The sequence below is a fragment of the Trichosurus vulpecula genome, chromosome 7 (assembly GCF_011100635.1).
Source record: "Trichosurus vulpecula isolate mTriVul1 chromosome 7, mTriVul1.pri, whole genome shotgun sequence".
Taxonomy (NCBI): Eukaryota; Metazoa; Chordata; class Mammalia; order Diprotodontia; family Phalangeridae; genus Trichosurus; species Trichosurus vulpecula.
In genome coordinates, this window is record NC_050579.1 from 260104144 (window position 1) to 260125493 (window position 21350).

At 42.8% G+C, this 21350-nt stretch overlaps 1 protein-coding gene and 3 non-coding genes across 6 annotated transcripts in view; all 4 read left to right on the plus strand.

The window, feature by feature from the left end:
- CTC1 (CST telomere replication complex component 1) overlaps positions 1–1301 on the plus strand; it is a 30067-nt gene extending 28766 nt beyond the window's left edge. For 2 of the 3 annotated variants that reach the window (XM_036768806.1, XM_036768807.1), the window contains exons 21-23: positions 62–227; positions 358–484; positions 661–1301. In XM_036768806.1, the coding sequence (XP_036624701.1) occupies positions 62–227; positions 358–484; positions 661–827 (460 nt within the window). In that variant the 3' untranslated portion in view covers positions 828–1301. The remainder of the gene's footprint in view (positions 1–61; positions 228–357; positions 485–660) is intronic. The other variant, XM_036768808.1, reaches the window with a different exon arrangement.
- Positions 1302–5024: 3723 nt separating this feature from the next.
- Positions 5025–5098, plus strand: TRNAI-AAU. Its single transcript has one exon. It is a non-coding gene; the product is annotated as a tRNA-Ile (tRNA).
- Positions 5099–5463: 365 nt separating this feature from the next.
- Positions 5464–5545, plus strand: TRNAS-AGA. The gene has a single exon. It is a non-coding gene; the product is annotated as a tRNA-Ser (tRNA).
- A 370-nt stretch (positions 5546–5915) lies between these two features.
- On the plus strand, positions 5916–5989 carry TRNAT-AGU. Its single transcript has one exon. It is a non-coding gene; the product is annotated as a tRNA-Thr (tRNA).
- Positions 5990–21350: the final 15361 nt, after the last annotated feature.

A 21350-nucleotide genomic window follows, 5' to 3' on the forward strand; every position in this document is an offset into this window, starting at 1 on the left:
AAGGGCGTATACCAGATGTTCTCTAAGAACCTTTCTAACAGGTAACCCTATGAATCCCCAGGCTCCTGGTAGAAGATGGAACTGCAGAAGCTGTAGTGACTTGCACCAACCAGCAGGTGGCAGTAGCCCTGGGCCTGTCTCCAGCTGAGTGGGACTCACTGCTAGAGCTGGTCAGGGTACCTGGGAGAGTTGCCCTACACATTACCAGAGCTGGGACCCAGCCTGAGGTCAGCTTGCTCTAGAATCTGGGTCCCAGTGGGAGGGATGGGGGGAATTTTAGAAGGGAGGGGGGACTGTAATGGCAATGGAGTAATTTGGAATCTTGGTCCTGAATGACTAGGCTGTGTCCTTTTATAGTTCACTGGCGAAACAGGTGATTCCCTGATGCTCTTCCTTCACACACTCTGTGCCAGCTCCTCTGTTCTCCGACCTATTCTTCTTACATTTGAACTTGAGAGGAAACCCACCAGAGTCATACCATTAGGTGAGGGCTGAAGATGGTTCAGACCCTAAGGTCCCTAGGAAAAGGGAGGATGGGAAGTCATCAGCTGGGGGCTACATGCTGGAGTCCAAGGGGGATAGAAGGGGATGATCCGGGGCATAAAAGAGGAAAGTGGGGGTTGAAGCATGAGGATTCAGCCCCCCACCTTCTCTTCTTAGAAGCGCCTCGGCCACATCGGTTCCAGTTTGGTGAGATTCCTGTCTTGACTCATGTGGTTCCCAGACTCAGCCTTTCCTGCCTTTCTCTCAGAGACCCTGAACCCCCCGTGTCTGAAGTTCCTGAGATACCTGGGACCATTCTTCACAGCAGTACATCAAGGATCTGAATTCATTCGGTGATGAACTTCAGCAATACAGATGGCAACTCCGTTGTAACTTAATAGATGGCTTTCTAACCAATCAGCAAGCATTTATCCTTCGCCTGAATAGCTGATACTTCGAGGGAAGCTCTACCCCAGCCATTTCCTCCTACCACCTAACAGGATTGAGTGCACCCCACTCTTTCTTGACTTGAATGTAGGCTTTTGGATCCCTGCTTCTCCATGAATCTACCTCATTTACTTCCCCTTCCTTCAGCCACAGCCCAGGGACCTGCAGTCAGGCTCCACTTTTACTCTCGATTTGTTGAAGGAGAAGAGCCCACTTGTGTCGTAATATATCGTCCTTGCTTCATTCAGGTGCCTTATCCCTTAGCTCTGCACCTGGGATGTGAAGAACAGCACTAACAAACACGTTTCTGTGGTGACAGAGCACAGCAAGCACAGCACTTTATCCTCAATAAAACTCAAAGCTGCCTCGTTTGAGTCCTGTGTGGATGTTTCTCAGTGGGGGTGGGGGTAGGGAGCAAGGCTTGCATGTCAGACCAGGCAGGGAAAGAGGCATCCACACCTCCAGCAGAGCTCATCCCAAACATTTCACCTGTTACCCATCATTCAGTTCAGTTCAGCCAACATTTTGTGGAGTAACCTCAGAACCCATTGTGCTTGGTATTGAGAATAGAAGCATGAGACAAGACAGGCATCCCTGCCCTTAAGGAGCTTAACTAGGGAGGAAAGGCTTGTACGCAAAGAAATCTAATACCACCTAGAGTGAGGGTAATAAAGCACCCAGCAACATGCTGCATCCAGGACAGTGAGGAGCTAGAATACAGAGGACATTGCCCCAGAGCTGAGCCTTCACATTTAGGGATTAGCATAAACAATAAACATTTATGTTTAGGTCATTCTGCTAGATGCTGGGGATAGAAAGATAATGAAACTATTCCTGCTCAGCTCTGCAGGAGGTTACAAAGTGTACATGAAATAGTATTGTGTTATGTTATAATCTATAAGTTCTAAAATATAGCAGTTCTGTGGTAATAACTGGAGATTGCTGGGATGGCCCTCTGTTGGGGAATAGATGAACAAGTCAGTCATGCTGTGCTATAAGAAATAATGAGCTCCACAATCTCAGAAAAATATGGATAGATGCACAAAATAAGATTGAAATGAGTAGAACCAAGAATGTTGTATACAGTAACACCAATATTGTTTTAAGAACAACTTTGGGTGAATAAGTCATTTTGACTATTGTAAATACCCAAATTAACTACACAGGACATGTGCAGAAAGATGCTATCTGCATTCAGAGAAAGAACTGATAAATAGAAGTGTGTATAGAATGATTTTACATATATATGTAAAAATAGACATGTATATGTAATGCAAGGAAAATTAGGAACCCCTGAGAAACCCCTATCTACTGAGAAGCACCCCCAGAAAGAATGGACTCAGATATCTTTGGCATTTAGCAAACCCCCTGGGACTCCGTGGCTCCTCCAAGGAATGTAAATGAGATTATCCCGCTAGTACGATAACCTGACTGAATCTTTTGATCAGCCAAGACCTTTGTTCCTGTTTTTCCCCCCACATCCTATATAAGCCAAGCCATCACCCCAACACATTGGCCATTGATTTGTGGTGTCGTACCCCCGATGGCCGCCGGCTAATGAGTTCTCCACTTAAAACTTATACTCTGTGGTGTCTCGCTTGCTTCTGGTACAACAATATGTGTGTGTGTCTAATGGTAGCCATGGGGGGGGGGATTCGCATCATAAATTTATTATATAGTTAAAAGGATGTATGTAAGGTGGATTTTGTTACTCTCTTTTAGATGGTAGTTCCCAGGCTCATTGCTTGTAAACATCACCACAGTTTCGCATCATATAATCTTAAGATAATGTAAACATTTGAGTTCAGCTGGTAAATACCCACTACGACTGCAAAGTGAGATTTAAGGATCAATTAATGCAAACTTGTGAGGCTATTGCCGGCAAATTGCCTTCTTTGTCTGTTACCCTATAAATCAAGTGGCCACTGGTCAGCAAGGGGGGAATAGGAATGCCCAAGGGTAATGTGCATGTGTGCTTTCCTCAACCAGCATCCATTGAGGCTTAGGGTGGAGAATGCAAAGCAGGAATGCTTTGATCGGCCCCATCAAGGCTTCGGGGGATTTGTTAATGTGTGTTAACCTCGACTGGCCCCCATCTAGACTTAGGGGACCTGTAGGAGTTGTAGCTCCTACTGTATTCTCATCCGCCCCTGTGAGAAGAGTAATTAGGCAATGCTGTAGGAGTTGGTACTCCCATTATCGGCAACCCCTTTAAGAGGACTAGAATAAAGTGAACTTATTTAACCGCTCATCGTGTCTCCCTTCCCGTCTTCCTGTCTACTGGGATCAAGAGTGAACCTTCTAGTGCTAGAAGCTCTCCTGCCCTAAGTTGGCCGGAGTCAGAGTCAATGTTACCTGTCTGATAAAGGAATAGCAAGTTGTACATAATAGATTTGCTGTTTCATGTGCAATATTTATTATACTGTGTTACGGAAATGCTTGTTTTGTTCCATAAATTAAAAATAAATAAAATTTTTAAATAGTATAATCAGGTTGTGTGCAAAATAAATACAGGGTCATTTGGGAACGGTGGGCACTGGGACATGGGAAAGGCTTCTTGTAGAGGGCGGTGCTTGAGTAAGTCTTTCAAACTGGGGGAAAGGAAAGGGCCTGGAAGGAGAGTGCTAGAAAGGTAACCGGAGTTAATATGTGGTCCTTGAGGCGATAGTAAAACCCCGGGGTGTATTAATTAGCAATAACACAGACCTGCTACTTATTGGGGAAGTGATTGGAAAGGAGAGAAATAAGGCAGTGAGACCAGCCAAGGATATTGAGAAAGAACTATCAGATAGGTATTCAAGAGTAGAGTCTAGTCAACGTCAAATACTGCAGAGAGAGCATAAGGCCCCGGAAAATGCCATCAGATTTGAGGATTAAATTAGATTTTTGCTGGAGAGAGAGCAAGTCCAGTTGAGGGATGAACTTGGAAAGGCAGATTGCAAAGCACTGAGGAGGAAGTGAAGCAAGTAGTAGATACAGCATTTTTTAAAAGGAGTTCGGCTGTGAGAGGGAGGAGAGAATGCCCGCTCCAAGGAAGTGGGAAATTAGAGGGGTTAATGATGGGAGCCATGTGCAGAAGAGGCGGATGAGATGGGACTGAGGGGACACATTGAAGGCTTGGCCTCGGAGAGATTTTGCACAATGGCTGTCTGTTGGCTAATGAATTTTTTTCACTCCGTCTGAAGAGTTTTCATGAAGTGTGTATTACTTTCCTCACTCCTTAACGCAGTGTTTCTGTTGGTTCCTCGACTGTTTCCAGGGTATTGTGTTTGTCGTCTGTTTTGGAAACTAGTCGTGACTTCGTTTTCCTCGGCGATGCGCCGGTTAGGGTGGGGAGAGGACAAAGAAGGCTTCCTCTCGCCTCTGCTCACGGGGACGGCTGAGTGCCCTCAGTACCGCCTTCGGCATCGTGACCTAGCCGTCGGTTTATCCCAGCCGTCTCCCGACAGCTTCCCGTGGGCAGAGGGCGTGTGGCCCGGTCCTCTACACAGGATGCTGAAGAGGCAGGAGAGGAGGAGGAGGAGGAGGACTCCGGGATGAGGGCACAATGGCGGATGCACACACGCGACCCAAATAATGGGGGTCCAAGAGGCAGAATTAGTAGCAACCGGATGGATGTGAGGGAGGCGGCGCGGCGCTGGACGTGGAGAGCTCAGGCTCAGCTTTGACTCGCGTGACCTTGGGCGTGCACGCTTAACCCTCTGAGCCTCCTCCTCCTACTCCATCTGTCAAATGCGGATAATGGTTGCACCCGCACGGGACACCCACCCCCGCGACATTTTAGAAATGAGAGGTGTACGCCGGGAGACGAGCGCCTGGGTGGGGAGGAATCCAGGACGCATATCAATTGTGCAAGCTTGGAGATGAGGGAGGAGCCCGCGAGGCTCCCAGGGGCTGAAGAAGGCAGGCGGTCCAGAGTGGGTGCAGGCAGCTCCCAAGCCGACGAGGACCTTTACGAGCCCTATCGCCTCCGTCACTCACGGGGAGGGCCTTAGCTTCTGTTCGGGGCCGCGGGCCGATTAGATCGGTTAATTTCAGATTTCATCATTCCGCGATAGCACCAAATAAACTATTCTCCACACGGCTTTTCCGTGGGCCGGTTAGCTCAGTTGGTTAGAGCGTGGTGCTAATAACGCCAAGGTCGCGGGTTCGATCCCCGTACGGGCCAGGGTTTTTGTTTTCAGGGTGCTAACTTTTGTCCATAAAAAGTTTCCCCCTAGAGTTTGGGAAAGTAGCGTTTGTTTTCAACAGCGTTCCCCTCCCGCCACCTCTCCTCCCCCCAAAGTTCACTGAACTCCACGCGCGCTGCCTCTGACCCTGGGAAGCTCCGCGCCGCGGAGGAGGAGCGTGGAATCGAGAGTCCGCGGAATACGCGCCGGGTAGTTTATGCCGGGCCAGGGGCAAAGGCGAGAGGGGGCAGACGGGGCAGGGGGGTAGGTCCGAGGGTGTCTGACGCCTCAGATTCGCCGTCTGGACGTGGGCAGCATCCCGCTGAAGGCTCAGAAAGGCAGGGGAGAAGACGTCGAGGCTATGGTAGTCGTGGCCGAGTGGTTAAGGCGATGGACTAGAAATCCATTGGGGTCTCCCCGCGCAGGTTCGAATCCTGCCGACTACGCGTTTTCTTTTTCTCCTTAAATCTGCTGGGGCGGCGCTCGCCCGAGCAAGCGGACCTCCGCCCGTAGCAGTCACCGTGCCTCTGCCTCACGCCGTGACCCTCGGTCCCCGGGATCGTAGGCCTCGCCGAGGCCTCCATTCCTTGCGTGACCTTTTAGGAGCGGGAAGGGTTAAAGCAGACTCTGGGGAGGGAAGGGGGGGCGGGGGAGGAAAGGACGGGGGAGCGCGGAACAGCGGAGCGAAGAGCGAGAGTCCGGGCGGCAGAAGCCTCCCAGGCGGCCCCCGCTCAGGAGGATTCGGGGAGCAGAAGCAACTGGTTTTCAAACCCTAATCCTTTGTAGGGATTTTCTAGAAAAGACTTCCCAGTTCCTGGCGCCGTGGCTTAGTTGGTTAAAGCGCCTGTCTAGTAAACAGGAGATCCTGGGTTCGAATCCCAGCGGTGCCTTTGCCGAGGGTGAGGTTTTTGTCTCTGAACCTGCGGAGGTTCCTCTCATTCTTTATTAGTTATCTTTAGTCTCTCTGTCCTCTCTTCCAACCCTACATGTCCCTTCCCTCTACTGTTTTTTTGAGGGGCGGGAGCAGGGAGAAGAATCCCAAACTCCTTGGAAACCGAAGATGTTTTGTTTGCAATGGAGCCGAATGTATCCGGCCCCATTTGGGGGGAAGCGGGGTAGGGAGGAGGGTCTGTCGTCTCTGTCTGTGTGTCTGTCTGCTTCCCATCCGTAGTTCACTCGGCGTAATAAAAGGAAATGACATTAGTAATAACAATCGTGACCGTTTCCATCGCCCTTAAGGAAAGTGACTTAGAACACGTCATCCCGAGAGCCGGAAAGCTGAGGCGGAGGGCGGACTTGAACTCCGCTCTGTTCGCGCTCCGGGGCTGGCGCTTTACCCACTGCACCATCTGGCCGATTATCATCGTTCGCTCCCTGTCCGGCCGCCTCCCTTCTGCTTCTGTTTCTGTTTCTGTCTCCAAACAGTCCAATGATCACTAGGTACCAGCAAGTTACAGGCAGGATACATTGGAGCAATCTCAGAGGGAAGGCGCTAAGACTAAGGAGGGTCTGGAAGGCTTCTTGCCCAAGGCAAGAAAAGGAAGCCGAAGAAGCTGCGGGAGAGAAAGGAGGAGGGAGAGAACATCCCAGGCACTGGGGACAGACACCCCGGGAAGATCCCCGGACTCGGAGACGTGATATTCTGTTAGAGGAGGCCGGTGTCACTGGATTGAAAAGTACCCGGAGGGGAGTAAGGTGTAAGAAAACTGCAGAGGAAGGAAGAAGGGTGCGCGTTAGAAAGAGCTTCAAAGGCCGAACGGAGCGGCGCCACTGGAGTTCATTAAATAGGGGGATGACACGGTGAGCCCCGCAAGGGAAGAAAATCCATAGATTATTGCAATTGTCTAGATGAGAGGGAGGGTTCACACCAGGGTTGTATACTGTCAGAGAGAAGGGTGTATATGAGACATGTTGGCAAGGTAGAATATAACAAGTTGCATGTGAGGGATGAGAGAGAGAGCGAAGGGTCTAGAACAACCCCGAGGTTTCAAGCCTGGATGTCTCGGAAGACGTTGGCATCTTGGACAGTCATACGGAATTTAGAAGAAAAGAAGAGTTTGGGGGAAAAGATGAGTTCGTTTTTGGACACGTTGAGTCCAAGATGTCTATAGAACATCCAACTGGAGATATCCGATGGGCAGTTGGAGATGCATCCATTTAATTTAATTCAACAAAAATATATTAACGGTTTGTATGTAGAAGTTGGGAGAAAGCCAAACGAGATAAACCAGATTATTCTGAGGAGATTATATAGAAATTATCCAAAGAATAACCTTAGTACCTGAAGGATCATAGATAGATCCAGAAAAATGGAAGCTTATTTTACAGATGAAAGCCCAAGGAAGTTTAGTAAATTACATAAGTTCTTGTGGGTAGAAAACATTAAAAGCGAAAGGAGAGCCCCTTTCCTCTGAGAGCCAACTATGCCATACTTCCTTATCTCCCTCTTTTCTCTCTCTCTAGAGAAGACCTTATATATAAAAGAGGTGCGAAGAAAATTCTATGCGAAGTTCAAGGGAAGAGACGGTCATTCAATGGGTGAAAAATTGCCAAAGATTTCATGCGGAAAGTTGTCCGTTGAGTTGGACAGCAATTCCACAAGTAGAAGGGGAAAGGAAGGAAGGAACCAGACCGATTAAAATCTCAGAGTCAGAAATTGAACCCTGTGTTCGATGGAGAGTAGCAGAATAATGTGGAAAAAGGTCAGATGAGATCAGTAGGGGCTTCGAATGCCAAGAGAATGGACCAAGCTGACAAGACCGGATCTATGGGTAAGCAAATTTGAGAGGCGGGTGCCCCACCTGTGGTATGATAATACGGAGTGGTCCATGGTCTCAAAGGTCTGAAGGGCAGCCCTCATTCTGGAGCGTGAACACTCCTTGCAGCCATCCTCAAAGAATGTGGAGGAAGGAGCCCGCCTTTCTGCCACCACCGTCACCACCACTAATCACCAATTATCCTTTTCCTTTTGCTATTCCTGTTTAATTTAATGTGTTTCTACACTTAACTCTCTGGATATTTTCAGTCCTTCTTTTTCCTGTTGGTATGAAAATGAAAATCATGTCAACCCCACCCTTTTCTTTATTTTATGTATATTTTATTCCTTTTGTTGAGAACATTGTAGCATAAAAGGAATTTGTTAACATTGCTTCTTTTTTCTTCTATTTCTTCTATTCCTATTTTTGTAAATAGTTTATTTAATATTTTTTCTTCGAATGTTTGATAGAATATACATATAGATACATCTGGGCCTGAGGCTAGTTTTGTGAGGCAAATCTCAGTTAGATATCATTTATTGCAAGGGGCATGCAACAGCATTCAAAATTTCTCCATTTGCTGTAACCAGCGGTTCCTTGTATGGATTGCAAGGTGCTGGCTGGTGGAGAGAGAACCTGTGTTTTCTTGGTGTCAATTGTTGGGCCAAAATCAGCACAAGCAGCAGAGAATCAATCTATACCCTGTTGTACCTCAGCCTCAGAGGCTGAGTGCACAATCATCTGCAAACAAAAAGTCATGCACCAACTCTCCATCCACTTTAGTCTTGGCTTGTAGCCTTTTCAAGTTAAATAATTTACTGTCAATGCAGTAGCTAGCCTTGATGCCATAAATCATTCTAACTGAAAGTGTCCAACAACATTGCTGAAAACATCATGCTAAAAATCATGGGAGCAACACAGAATCCTGCTCTTCACTCCACTGGTGATTAGGAAAGTACAAGAGCATTGTCCATTATCCAGAACCTGTGGAAGCATGAAACTGACATATAATGCTGATGAACTTCTCCAGGGAACCAAATTTTGATTTAATATAATTAAAATTATCCATTTTACATGTAGTAATGCTCTCTATCTCTTGCTTGGTCATAAATTCTTCCCTTCTACATAGATCTTACAGGTAAACTATTCCTTGCCCTCCTAATTTGATTATGGTATCACCCTTTATTAAAAGTAAAACAAAAAATCATGTATCCACTTTGATCTGATCTTGGTATATGTTGTAAGATGCTAGTCTATACATAGTTTCATACTGTTTTGCAGTTTTTGTCAAATAGTGAGTTCTTGTCCCCAAAGCTGGGGTCTTTGGGTTTATCAAACATAAGATTACTATATGGTCATTTACTACTGTGTTTTCTGTACCTAATTTATTCCATTGATTCACCACTCTTTTTCTTAGCCAGTACCAAACAGTTTTGATGATTGTCACCTTATAATATAGTTTGAGATCTGATATGGCTAGACCACTCTCCTTTATATTTTCTCACTAATTCCCTTGACATTCTTGACCTTTTCTTCTTCCAGATGGATTTTCTTCTATTTTTTCTAGCTCTATAAAATAGATTAGTAGTTCAATTGGTATGGCACCAAATTAATTTAGGTAGATTGTCTTTTTTATTATATTGCCTCGGTCTACCCATGAGCAATTGATATTCTTCCAGTTGTTTAGATCTGACTTTATTTGTGTGAAAAGTGTTTCATGGTTGTGTTCATATAGTTCCTGGGTTTCTCTTGGCAGGTAGATTCCCAAGTATTTTATGTTGTCTACAGTTATTTTAAATGGAATTTCTCTATTTCTTGTTGCTGGGCTTGATTGGTAATAAAGAAATGCTGATGATTTATGTGGGCTTATTTTATATTCTGAAACTTTGCTAAAGCTGTTAACTATTTCAAGTAATTTTTAAATTGATTCTCTAAGTTTACCATCATATCTGCAAAGAGTGATAGTTTTGTTTCCTCATTGCCTATTCTAATTCCTTCAATTTCTTTTTTCTTCTCTTATTGCTATAGCTAACTTTTATGGTACAATATTGAATAATAATGGTGATAATGGGTATCCTTGCTTTGTGCCTGATCTTATTGGGAAGGCTTATAATAATGCTTGCTGATCGTTTTAGATAAATACTACTCATCATTTAAGGTTAATCTCCATTTATTCCTATGCCTTCTAGGGTTTTTATTAGGAATAGGTGTTGTATTTTGTCAAAAGCTTTTTCTGCATCTATTGAGATGATCATATGATTTCTATAGTTTTTGTTACTGATATGGTCAATTATGCTCATAGTTTTCCTAATATTGAACCAGCCCTGTGAAACAGTAAGGCAATAATAACAACGTAGATGATAATTGTCAAAATGCCTATGTAGTTCTGTATAGCAAAGTATACGAGACTCTCCACACAGAAGGTAGAAGTAAACCATTTATTCAGACACCAGAAAACCATATCCCATAACCAACTGTTCAGCTCCTACAGCCAGTCAGCCCATTTTATCATAACAGCAAGGAACTTAAAACACCATATCACAGCCTGGAAACTCACCATCCCAAAACCTCTCCAACTCCCTCCTCCCCCAAAACAAACTCACAGTACAGCTAAGTCAGCCTCTTCAGTTCTAACAATCACAAGGGTGGCCGTTAGCAGCCATAACATCTTTCTCTCTCTCATTTTCTGTGACATAAATTCCTTTTCCTGTCAGGAAGCTCCTCCCGCCACATATGTCTTAGGTTTCCTGTGAGGTAAGCAGGTCACATGGCCTATTAATGGGTGGGAAAGATCTTCAAATCTAATTGCTACTGCACCCTGTATTCCTGGTATAAATCTCACCTGGTCATGGTTTATGATCCTTGTGACATATTGCTGTAATCTTCTTGCTACTATTTTATTTAAATTTTTTTGCATCAATATTAATTAGGGAAATTGGTCCATAGTTTTCTTTGTTTTGACTCTGGTTTGACTGGTTTAGTTATCAGAACCATGTTTGTATATTATAAGAGGAATTTGGTAGAACTCCTTCTTCACCTATCTCCCCAGATAGTTTATATAGCATTGGAGTTAATTGTTCTTTAAATGTTTAGTAGAATTCACTTGTGAAACCATCTGGCCCTGGGGATTTCTTCTTAGGGAGTTCACTGATGGCTTGCTCAATTTCTTTTTCTAAAACGGGGGTAAATATTCTATTTCCTTTTCTGTTAATCTTGGCAATTTGCTTTTCCTGTTTTTTTTTTTTTAAATAAACTAGCTAACTTTTTTATTTTATTATTGAAAATAAGTGTTTATTTCTATATTTTTTACATCTCTATAATTTACCTCGGTATTCTCCTTTTCCCTCATAGAGAGTCATCCAATATAACAAATAGTGGGGGTTTTTTAAAACCAAAGAAGAAAAAGAAGAGGAAAAAATTAGAATAGCCAACCAACACATTGGAAAAGTCTGAAAATATGTAAAATGTACTACCTTTGTGGCCCTCCCACCTCTGTAAAGGGTGGGGATAAAAGTACTTTCTTCCATCTCTTCTTTTGAGTCATGCTTATTCTTTTTTTTTGGCAGGGCAATTGGGGTTAAGCGACTTGCCCAAGGTCACACAGCTAGTACATGTGTCAAGTGTCTGAGGCCAGATTTGAACTTGGGTCCTCCTGACTCCAGGGCCGGTGCTCTACTGACTGCGCCACTAGCTGCCCGAGTCATGCTTATTCTTTATATTTTTGCAACATTCAGTTTTGATTTTTTTGTGTGTGCAGTTGTTGAATTATCTATTATATCTATGATTTGTTCTTTGAACATCAATTCTTTTTCTGTAAATTTTTTAATTTTACACTTAAATACAAAATGAGAAAAGAAAAAAATCCATGTACAGAGCAGACCATAAGGGAGGATTCATTACAAAACAATAAATTTGCATTTCAAGACAACCTATATAATAAATACTATATATTACTTTCAATGCTGCCTAGCTTTTCTTTGCTTCCTTCTTCGTTTTCTTTTGTTCTCTGCTGTGCACTTTTTACCATATTTTTTTCCTCACCCTCATCCCACAACCACCCTAAAGAAGGCTACAATTAAGCATATATATGTATACATATATATATATACATATATATATACACATACATACATATATACACATATATACTCATATACAAATATGTAAGGCCATACTACACTTATTTCTTCTTATCGTCTGTTTCTCTGAAGATTGATAACATCTTCCTTCATATGGCCAAGTCTTTCCATGTTTTTCTAAATCAACTGGCTCATTATTTCCTACACCATAGCAATATTTCTTTCTAGATTCATACAGTATCTTCCTTCATAGATTAGTTTGTGTATTTATAATAGTCAGAATGACTTGGCTGCTCAAAGTTGTTCTTAAAACAATACTGCTGTTGCTGTATACAATGTTCTCTTGGTTCTGCTCATTCTTCATTATTTCACAGAGGTCTCCATGCTTTGCTAAAATAGTTGAGCTTATCATTTCTTATAGAAACATATACCAAAATTTGTTTAGTCATTCCCCAATTGACAGACATCCCTACAATTTCCAGTTCTTTGCCACCATAAACAGAGCTGCTATAAATATTTTAGAACATGTAAGTTCTTTTCCATTTTCCCTAATCGTCTTGGGAAACAGATCTAATAATGGTATGTCTGGGTCAAAGGGTATAGGCAGTTTAATAACTCTTTGGACATCTCTCTCCAAAATGGTTGGATCAGCTCACAGATCCGCCAACAATGAATTAGGGTGCCAGTTTTTCCACATCCCCTCCAATATTTGTCACTTTCCCCTTCTATCATTTTAGCCAATCTGATATGTGTAGTATGATAACTCAAGGTTGTTTTACTTTGCATTTCTCTAATCGGTGATTTAGAGCATTTTTCATATGACTATAAATTGTTTTGATTTCTTCATTGGAAAACTTCCTGTTCATATTCTTTGACCATTATGAGTTGGGGAATGACTGAAACCTTTATCTGAGGAACTGCCTATAAATTTTCCCCCCAGTTTTCTGCTTTCCTTCCAATCTTGGCTACATCTGTTTTATTTGTACAAACACTTATTCATTTAATGTAATCAAAATCATCCATTTTGCATCTCACAACACTCTATTTCTTGTTCTATTTCATAAATCATTCACCTATCCATAAGTCTAATAGGTAATATGTTCCATAGTCTTCAAATTTTCTTGTAATATCTCCCTTTAGATCTAGGTCATGTATCCATTTTGACCTTAAATGGTGTAAATGGTGTGAAATATTGTAAGGACAAATAAAGTGGGATATTTTGTTGTCCTTTGTTTTGGAATGCTTTTCAGCACTAAGGCAATCAAATGCTTTTGAGTCTTGCCTTTGTTTCAATCAAGAGTCTTTGATTGAATCAGGAGTGTTTGATGACCTGCTTAAGTCACGGGAAAGCTTAGGTCACATGTGTTTGAGTCACATGGTTGTGATGCCCTCTGACCCTGAAGAAGTGATATATACTCGGAGGTTAGTATTTTGCTTGGGGCTCACTCACTCAAGGAGTGTCATGTGATTTGACCAGACAAGACTCTGGGTAGCTGTTAAGGAGCCAACACCTCCCCACCCCCACCTCCCAGCTTTGAAAAACCCAGATGTTTGTGCTTCTCTCTCCGGTAACCATGTATGTAATGTCTTGGTCAGACAGCTAGAAACCTGTCTGTTGATTTGTGTTATTTTGCTCTCTTTATATAATTTCTGCTTGTAATTTCTGTTTGTGTTTTCTCTGAAGTTCAGGGTGCTGACTTTTTCCCCTGAACTAAGTGAATGATATATGTATGTTTAATTAAAGTAGGATTGTTAACCCCTTAAAATTGCTTTCCTTAGAAAAGCAGATCAAAAAACCTGTGCTAGCAGCCCTCCTGTGTGCTGATGTTATTGGCCTTACACAGCCACAGTAGTGGCAAGTAGCATTGTTGCTACAGATATTGGTCTATGCCCAATTTCTGCCAGACTGATTTCTAGGTTTCTCAATAATTTTTACCAAATAATGAATTCTTATCCCCAAAACTTAAGTCTTTACACTTGTTAAGCACTGGGTAACTATATTCTTTTGCTGCTACAGATTGTATGTCTATTCTGTTCCACTGACCTACCTTTCTATTTCTTAGCCAGTACCAGATGGTTTTGATAATTGCTGCCTTATAATATAGCTTAAGATCTGGCACTGTTTATCTCCCTTCCTTTTCATTTTTTCCCATTAATTCCTTTGATATTCTTGACCTTTTGTTCTTCCAAATGAATTTTGTTAGTATTTTTTCTAGCTCCATAAAGTAATTTTTTGGTAATTTAATTGAGATGCTATTGAATATATAGATTAACTTTGGTAAAATTTCACTGCCTACCCATGAACAATTACTATTTCTCCATTTATTTAAATCTGATTTCGTGTACAAAGTTTTTTATGGTTTTGTTCACATAGACCCTGGCTTTCTTATGGTAGGTGAATTCCCAGGTATTTTTATACTGTCTAGAGTTTGCTTTAACAACCCAGCTAGCAGCTTCTCTGGGGGAGTAAGATCCCTCCCCCACAGCCAGCACCAGGGGGCTGCCGGGACCCAGGGGGCTGCCGGGAAAGCACAGGTTCTTTTTATCTGCTTAAACAAGGAAAGCACGGTGAAGGGGTTGACCAGCTTACTTTAATCCAGCATTCACTTAGCATACAGACAACATTCATTTAGTTCAGGGGAAAATGCCAGCATTCAGTTAGCATTCAGTTAGTTCAGGGGAGCATACAGACAAGCATCAAGAGACAGACCAAATACAGATTCACGTACTTCAGGGGAAAAAAGCCAGCACCCTGAGGTTTAAAACATTCATTTAGTTCGGGGGAAAAACAAACCAGCACCCCGAACCTCAAAACCAAAATACAAACAAGTTACAAATATCAACAGACAGACCCAATACAATTCATAGTTACCAACATCTGGGCTCGCCTGAGAGCAAGGGCTGGCCCAGAGTCACGCTTGCTTGCTGCTGCTCCCACACCAACCGGAAAAGGAAAGAGAGAGCTTCAAGCTGTCCTCTCCCCTCTTATAGAGTTTTTGACATCATCAAGCGCCGCCTGAATGACCAGGGCCGATTGGTTCTTGACTTGGCCCCTCCCCCTATCGTAGACCAGGTTCTGGAGCTAACACCTCCCTCAGCCAGGCCCATGACTCATCACACAGGAAGTTTTGATTCCTGGTATGATGGCTGGACTTCCTGCCCCAGAAGAGCAAGCCACAGCGTCCAGAGGCTCAATGAGGTAAGCTGAGTCACTCAAAGAAAACAAAGGCCATTCTGGTTACAGAGTTGTTTTTAATGGGGAATCTCTAGCAATCTCTTCCTACAGAATCTTGTTGGTAATATATAGGAATGCTGAGGATTTATGTAGGTTTACTTTATATCTTGCTACTTTGCTGAAATTATTATTTAAATTAACTTTTTAGTTGATGAACACCAATTCTTTAAGATCAGCATTTCAGTCTTTAATTTTTAATCCTTTTATTAAAAGGCTTTGTTGAATATATTTTTACTTCACTGTGGTCAGTAAACAATGTTTAATATTGTGTAGTGTAGGATGTGTTCAGGGAAGACTAGTACCTCTGATGTAATGGCTGCTGAACCCTTTTCAGGGATGCTTTTCCACCTTTTGCATCCACCTACCTGTTCCACCCAACTCTCACCTGTGGCTCCAAAAAACTTTAGCTTGCACAGCGGCCACACCCCAGCAAACTGTTTCGCCAGCTGGGCTAAACCAAGTTGAGGTTAACTGAGGGGTTTCAAACCCATTGGTGAGTTAGGGGGTTGTCTACCCCAAGCATGTGAAGACTTCCCCTGACAGAATGGGCAGATGAGAACAATTTGTTCCAATGGCCATAAAGACAGCTGAAGCAGATGCTGTGGAGCACTTAGAGATTGGTTAGACATCAAACATGCAAAGGTCATCCACTGCATCTTGAGCTATCACCAGTCATCTTGATCCTGTCCTGCCACTGGACTGTGATGACTCTGGAGGAGAGAATGAGGCTCATGACTTTGTGCAACTCTGCCTCACTTAAATCTAATATACGCAGAAATCAAAAGACATCACCTATACCATTTTACCATTATACCTATCTCAAAGTCCTGTGGTGACAGGCAAGTGATGAAGCAGCAGGTATAGATACACTGGGAGCTATAGTCACAATCCTGCAGACAGGCAGCCCAGACCATAGGGTTGTTTCTCACTGGAAGCAGCAGTGGGATTTGGCAGCCCCCTGGGTGTCTGAGCAGCCTTTTAAGGATCACACTGCTCACCCCCTGGTGTGAGGAAAGGACTAGAAAAGGTGCCCTAAAAATTGTGTGCTTGCCATGGCAGGTGGGGAATCCCACTCTGTGGTCGAAACACAAAAAAAATGTATAAAAACACCTGTGAAGATGATTCCACTTACCACTGGCACATGAAATGTGTGCACACTTATAGACAACATAAAATCCAGTAGACCTGAAAGACAAACAGCTCTTGTTGCAAGAGAACTCAGCAGATATCTAATCCAAATACCAGCCCTGAGTGAAACAAGGCTGGCACATAAAGGCCAGCTTACTGAAGTTGGAGCTGGATACGTGTTTTTCTGTAGTGGCCGCAGTGAAGGGGAGCACCATGAAGCTGGCATAGGTTTTGCAATGAATGACAGGCTCATGACAATGTGATTGCCACTTGCAGGAAAATGTTACACCACTATCATCAATGCCTATGCTCCCACCATGATGAACCCTGATGAGATCAAAGAAAAAGACCTGGAGACCCTTATCATCAATGTGCCAAAATAAGACAAGCTTATAATTCTGGGTGACTTTAATGCTAGAGTAGGCTCAGACTGCCAGACTTGGCAGGGAGTCCTAGGGAGGAATGGAGTTGGAAACAGCAACAGCAGTGGTCACTTACTACTGAAGACTTGTGCAGCTCATGACCTTCTCATCACCAATGCTGTCTTCTGTTTACCTAAATGCAATAATACTTCATGGATGCACCCTTCCAGCAAATATTGGCACTTAATAGACTGTGTGATTGTAAGGACAAGAGACAGACAAGATGTGAGAGTGATGAAGGCAATGTGTGGTGTAGAGTGCTGGACTGATCATAGACTTATCCTTTCCAAGCTAAATATTCGTATTCAACAAAAGTGGCATCTCCAAAGCAAAATGACTACCAGAAGAATTAATGTCAACAAATTAGATCTCTTCTCTGAGTGGGAACAATTTGTTGCTAACTTGGAGGAAAATTGAGCCAACACACAGTTGGCAACAATGAAGCAGAAAAGGAGTGGGCAGCTTTCAGAGATTTGGTGTATAGCATTACATTTGCTCATCTGGGTCAGAGAACACTCGCAAACACCAAGACTGGTTTGATGAAAATGATGGGGAAATTCAGGAGCTGCTAAATGAAAAAAAGAGAACTCTACAGGGTTTACCAGCAGAATGGTTCATCCATCTCTAAGAAGGCAGCATTTAATTCCATCAAAAATAAAGTACAAGCAAAGCTTAGAGAGATGCAGGATTCTTGGCTCAGTAAGAAGGCAGATGAAATTCACTTTTATGCTGATAGTAATAATCCAAAGTGTTTTTATGATGCCTTGAAGGCTATGGGCCAAAGACCTATGGCACATCTCAACTACTCAGTGCTGATGGAGCCACATTGATTAGTGGTAAGGATATGATCTTAGAGAGATAGGCTGAATACTTCCATAGTGTTCTCGACAGATCATTATCAATCAATGCTGAGGCCATTGACCGTTTACCTCAGGTTGAAGTCAATCCCTCCCTAGCTGAAGCTCCAACTGAAGAAGAGGTTTTGAGCCATTAGGCTCCTTTCATGTGGCAAAGCACCTGGTGCTGATTCTATTCCAGCTGAGATTTACAAGGTAGGAGGTCCACTGCTCATACAAAAGCTGACTGAAATTTTCCGGGTTATATGTCAAGAGGAAGTTATCCCCTAAGCATTCAAGGATCCCTCCATTGTCCATCTCTGTAAAGGAAATAGATTGTCCTATGACAATCACAGGCGGGTCTCTCCCTTAGTTATTGCTAGCAAGATTCTTGCCAGAGTCCTCCTTAATAGGCTGATCTACCTGAGAGCCAATGTGAATTCAGAAAGGACTGAGGAACAGTTGATATGGTGTTTGCTGCCCAACAACTCCAGGAGAAATGCCGGAGCAGAACAGAGGTCTGTACACAATGTTTGTAGATCTGACCAAGGCCTTTGATACTGTTAGTCATGAGGGCTTATAGAAAATTATGTCAAAATTCGGTTGCCCGGAGAAGTTCATCAACATTGTACATCAATTTCATGATGACATGCTTGCCCAGGTTCTAGATAATGAACAATGCTCTCGTGCCTTCCCAATCAGCAATGGAGTGAAACAAGGCTGTGTGCTTGCTCCAGTGCTTTTTAACATGATGTTTCCACCATGTTGTCAAATGCTTTCAATGAAGATGAATATGGCATCAAGGTCAGCTACCGAACTGATGGTAAATCCTTCAACTTCAAAAGGCTACAAGCCAAGACCAAAGTGGAGTGTTGGTGCATGATTTTCTGTTTGCAGATGATTGTGCATTCAATGCAGACTCTGAAGCTGAGTTGCAACAAAGCATGGATCAGTTCTCTGCTGCTTGTGCTAATTGTGGCCTAACAATTAACACCAAGGAAACACAGGTGATCCATCAGTTACCACCACACCATCCGTATGTGGAACCATCGGTTACAGCAAATGGAGGTTTTAAATACTGTGGATAAGTTCACTCACCTTGTCAGTATACTTTCCAGGGATGTACACATGGATAAGGAGGCTGATGCATGCATTGCCAGAGCTAGCGCAGTGTTTGGGAGGCTCCAAAGGAAAGTATGGAAGAGAAGAGGTATTAGATTGACTACCAAACTGAAGGTCTACAGAGCTGTGGTGCTGACTTCATTGTTGTATGCCTGTGAAATCTGGACAGTCTACCAGCGCCATGCCGGGAAATTGAATTGCTTCCATTTGAATTGTCTTAGGAAGATTCTGAAGATCTCTTGGCAGTTTAAAGTACCAGATACTGAGGTGCTTATTCAAACTAAACTGCCAAGCATTCAAACTCTGCTTCAGAAAGTGCAACTCCCATGGGCCGGCCAAGTTGTTCGAATGCAAAATTTATGCTTGCCAAAAAGACTGTTTTATGGAGAACTCACACAAGGTAAGTATTCACATGGTGTTCAGAAGAAGTGATAGAAGGACACTGTCAAGACATCTCTTAAGAACTTTGGAATTGACTGTGTGGCATGGGAGACATTGACACAGGACCACTCAGCACGGCGTGCACACGTCAGAGAAGGTGCTGTGCTCTATGAGCAAAGCAGAATTGCAACAGCTCAAAGGAAACATAGGATGCACAAATTTAGCGTATCCACCCCCAAATATTCACATGGACTATTTGCGCCCAATTTGTGGTAGAGCATTCCGAGCTCGTACTGGCCTGATCAGCCACAGTCGGACATATTGAAACTTGACTCTAGCATAGTGATGCCATTTTGGTCCTCTTCGAGAACAAAGGACAACAACCACCACCATTTCGCTGTGGTAAGTAAAGGATGTTTAATATTTCCATTTTTCTGCAGTTGCTTGTGAAATTTTTTTTTTAATGTGTGATTATGCACACACTCTATCCATCTCTCTCTCTCTCTCTATCCCTTTCTATTCCCATTCAGTAGTTGCCAGAGATCTATCACTTCTTAATGTTTTTTCTTCTCTTTTTCTTAGATTTATTTAGGCTTGAGTTACATTGAAAGGGTTATATTAATATTCATTTTCTGTGGCACCTTTTAGCATTATGTAGTTTCCCTGTTGACATTAATCAAGTCTAAATTATTCTTGCCTTATCTAAAATCATTATTTCTGCTTTTGATTTTTTTATTTCACCTGTTTCAAGTGAGTTTTTTGTAAACAAAATATTGTTGGATTTTGCTTTGTTCATCCCGTATGTATTCGTGGTTATGAGTATTAATTGTATATTCAGCTCCATCTATCAAATGAAATTTATGTATAAAACGTATAGCACGGTGCCTGGCACATAGTAAGTATTGCATAAATGTTAGCTATTAAGCCTATCCTTTTATACCTTTTTCCTCTCTTTTCCCTTACCCTTCTTAAAATAAAGTAGTGAGAGAACTATCCTCTACACTAGTGACAGTAACTGGAGCAATCTACTTCTCTCTGCTCTTCCTCTTGCTCAGACCCTAGTCACCGCTTTTTAGCGATTCTTTTTCCTTGGATCCCCTCTACACAATTTACCTCCAAAGTCAGAGATTATTTTGTTACTAATTCTTCCCAGATTCTACTCTCCCTTTTAACCTCAACATTTCATCCCCTCTCCCTCGTCCTACCTATTTACCTGTTGGATTTAATGTGTTTCTACTCCCAATTCTTTGTGTTTGCATACCCAACCCTTCGTTGTCTGATTCTGATGAAAGTGATGCTCGTGTTTTACTCACTTCTTCCTGTTTATGTAGTGGTAGTACTCATTTATTTTTCTAGTTCATTCCTTTTCTCCTCTCCCTGCCCCCCGCCCTCCTCCCCTTTTCTTAATATAATCAAAACAGAACAAAGCTACTCCTGGAACCTCTGTTTGTCTAATTTAATTCCTTCAATGATCCTAGAAGGCACTAGGATTCTGAGGACACTAATTCTTCTGCCATTAGAATGTAAATGCTGCATTATTAGTCTCTTCCAGTTGTTAAAATGTACTTTTCTAGGTTTCTTTGACTCCTGCTAGATGGCACAGTTGATAAGAATGCTGGGCCTGAAGATGAGTCTTCCTGACTTCATATCTGGCCTCAGACAGGTCCTATGTGACCCTGAGCAAGTCACTTACCTGCTTGTTTTCGCTCCTCACCTGTTAAATGAGCTGGAGAAGGAAATGGCAAACCACTGCAGTATCTTTACCAAAAAAACCCCAAATGGGGTCATGACTGGACAATAACACTCAACTCTGGTCTTTTCATCAGGAGTGCTTAAAAGTCCACTATTTCATTAAATATCCCTTTCTCCCCTTGTAGGATAATTCCAGGCTGTCTTTATGTTGCTAGCCTTCAAATCTCTTGTGATCCTTGGTACCTAAAACTTTTCTGGCTTCTTGTAGTCTATTTTTTCTTTGACCTGGAAGCTCTGGATTTTAGCTGTGACATTCCTGGGCATTTTTATTTGGAAGATTCTTTCAGGAATTGAGCAGTGGATTCTTTTTGCTTTCACTTTATCTTCTGGTTCTAATAGGTCTAGATGCCTTTTACAATCCAACCCTCCATGGCACAAATAAAGTTGCTTATATGCTTCCAGGGTCTTACCTTGCTTGGGCATTCTATGGAATGGCATATGTGGATGACTGAAGCAATTAGAAGAGATTGCTTTGCTCTAACTTTCCTTTCAATGGCCCAACAATACTGCATAAGCCCTATTTACCAAGTTTAAAATGTG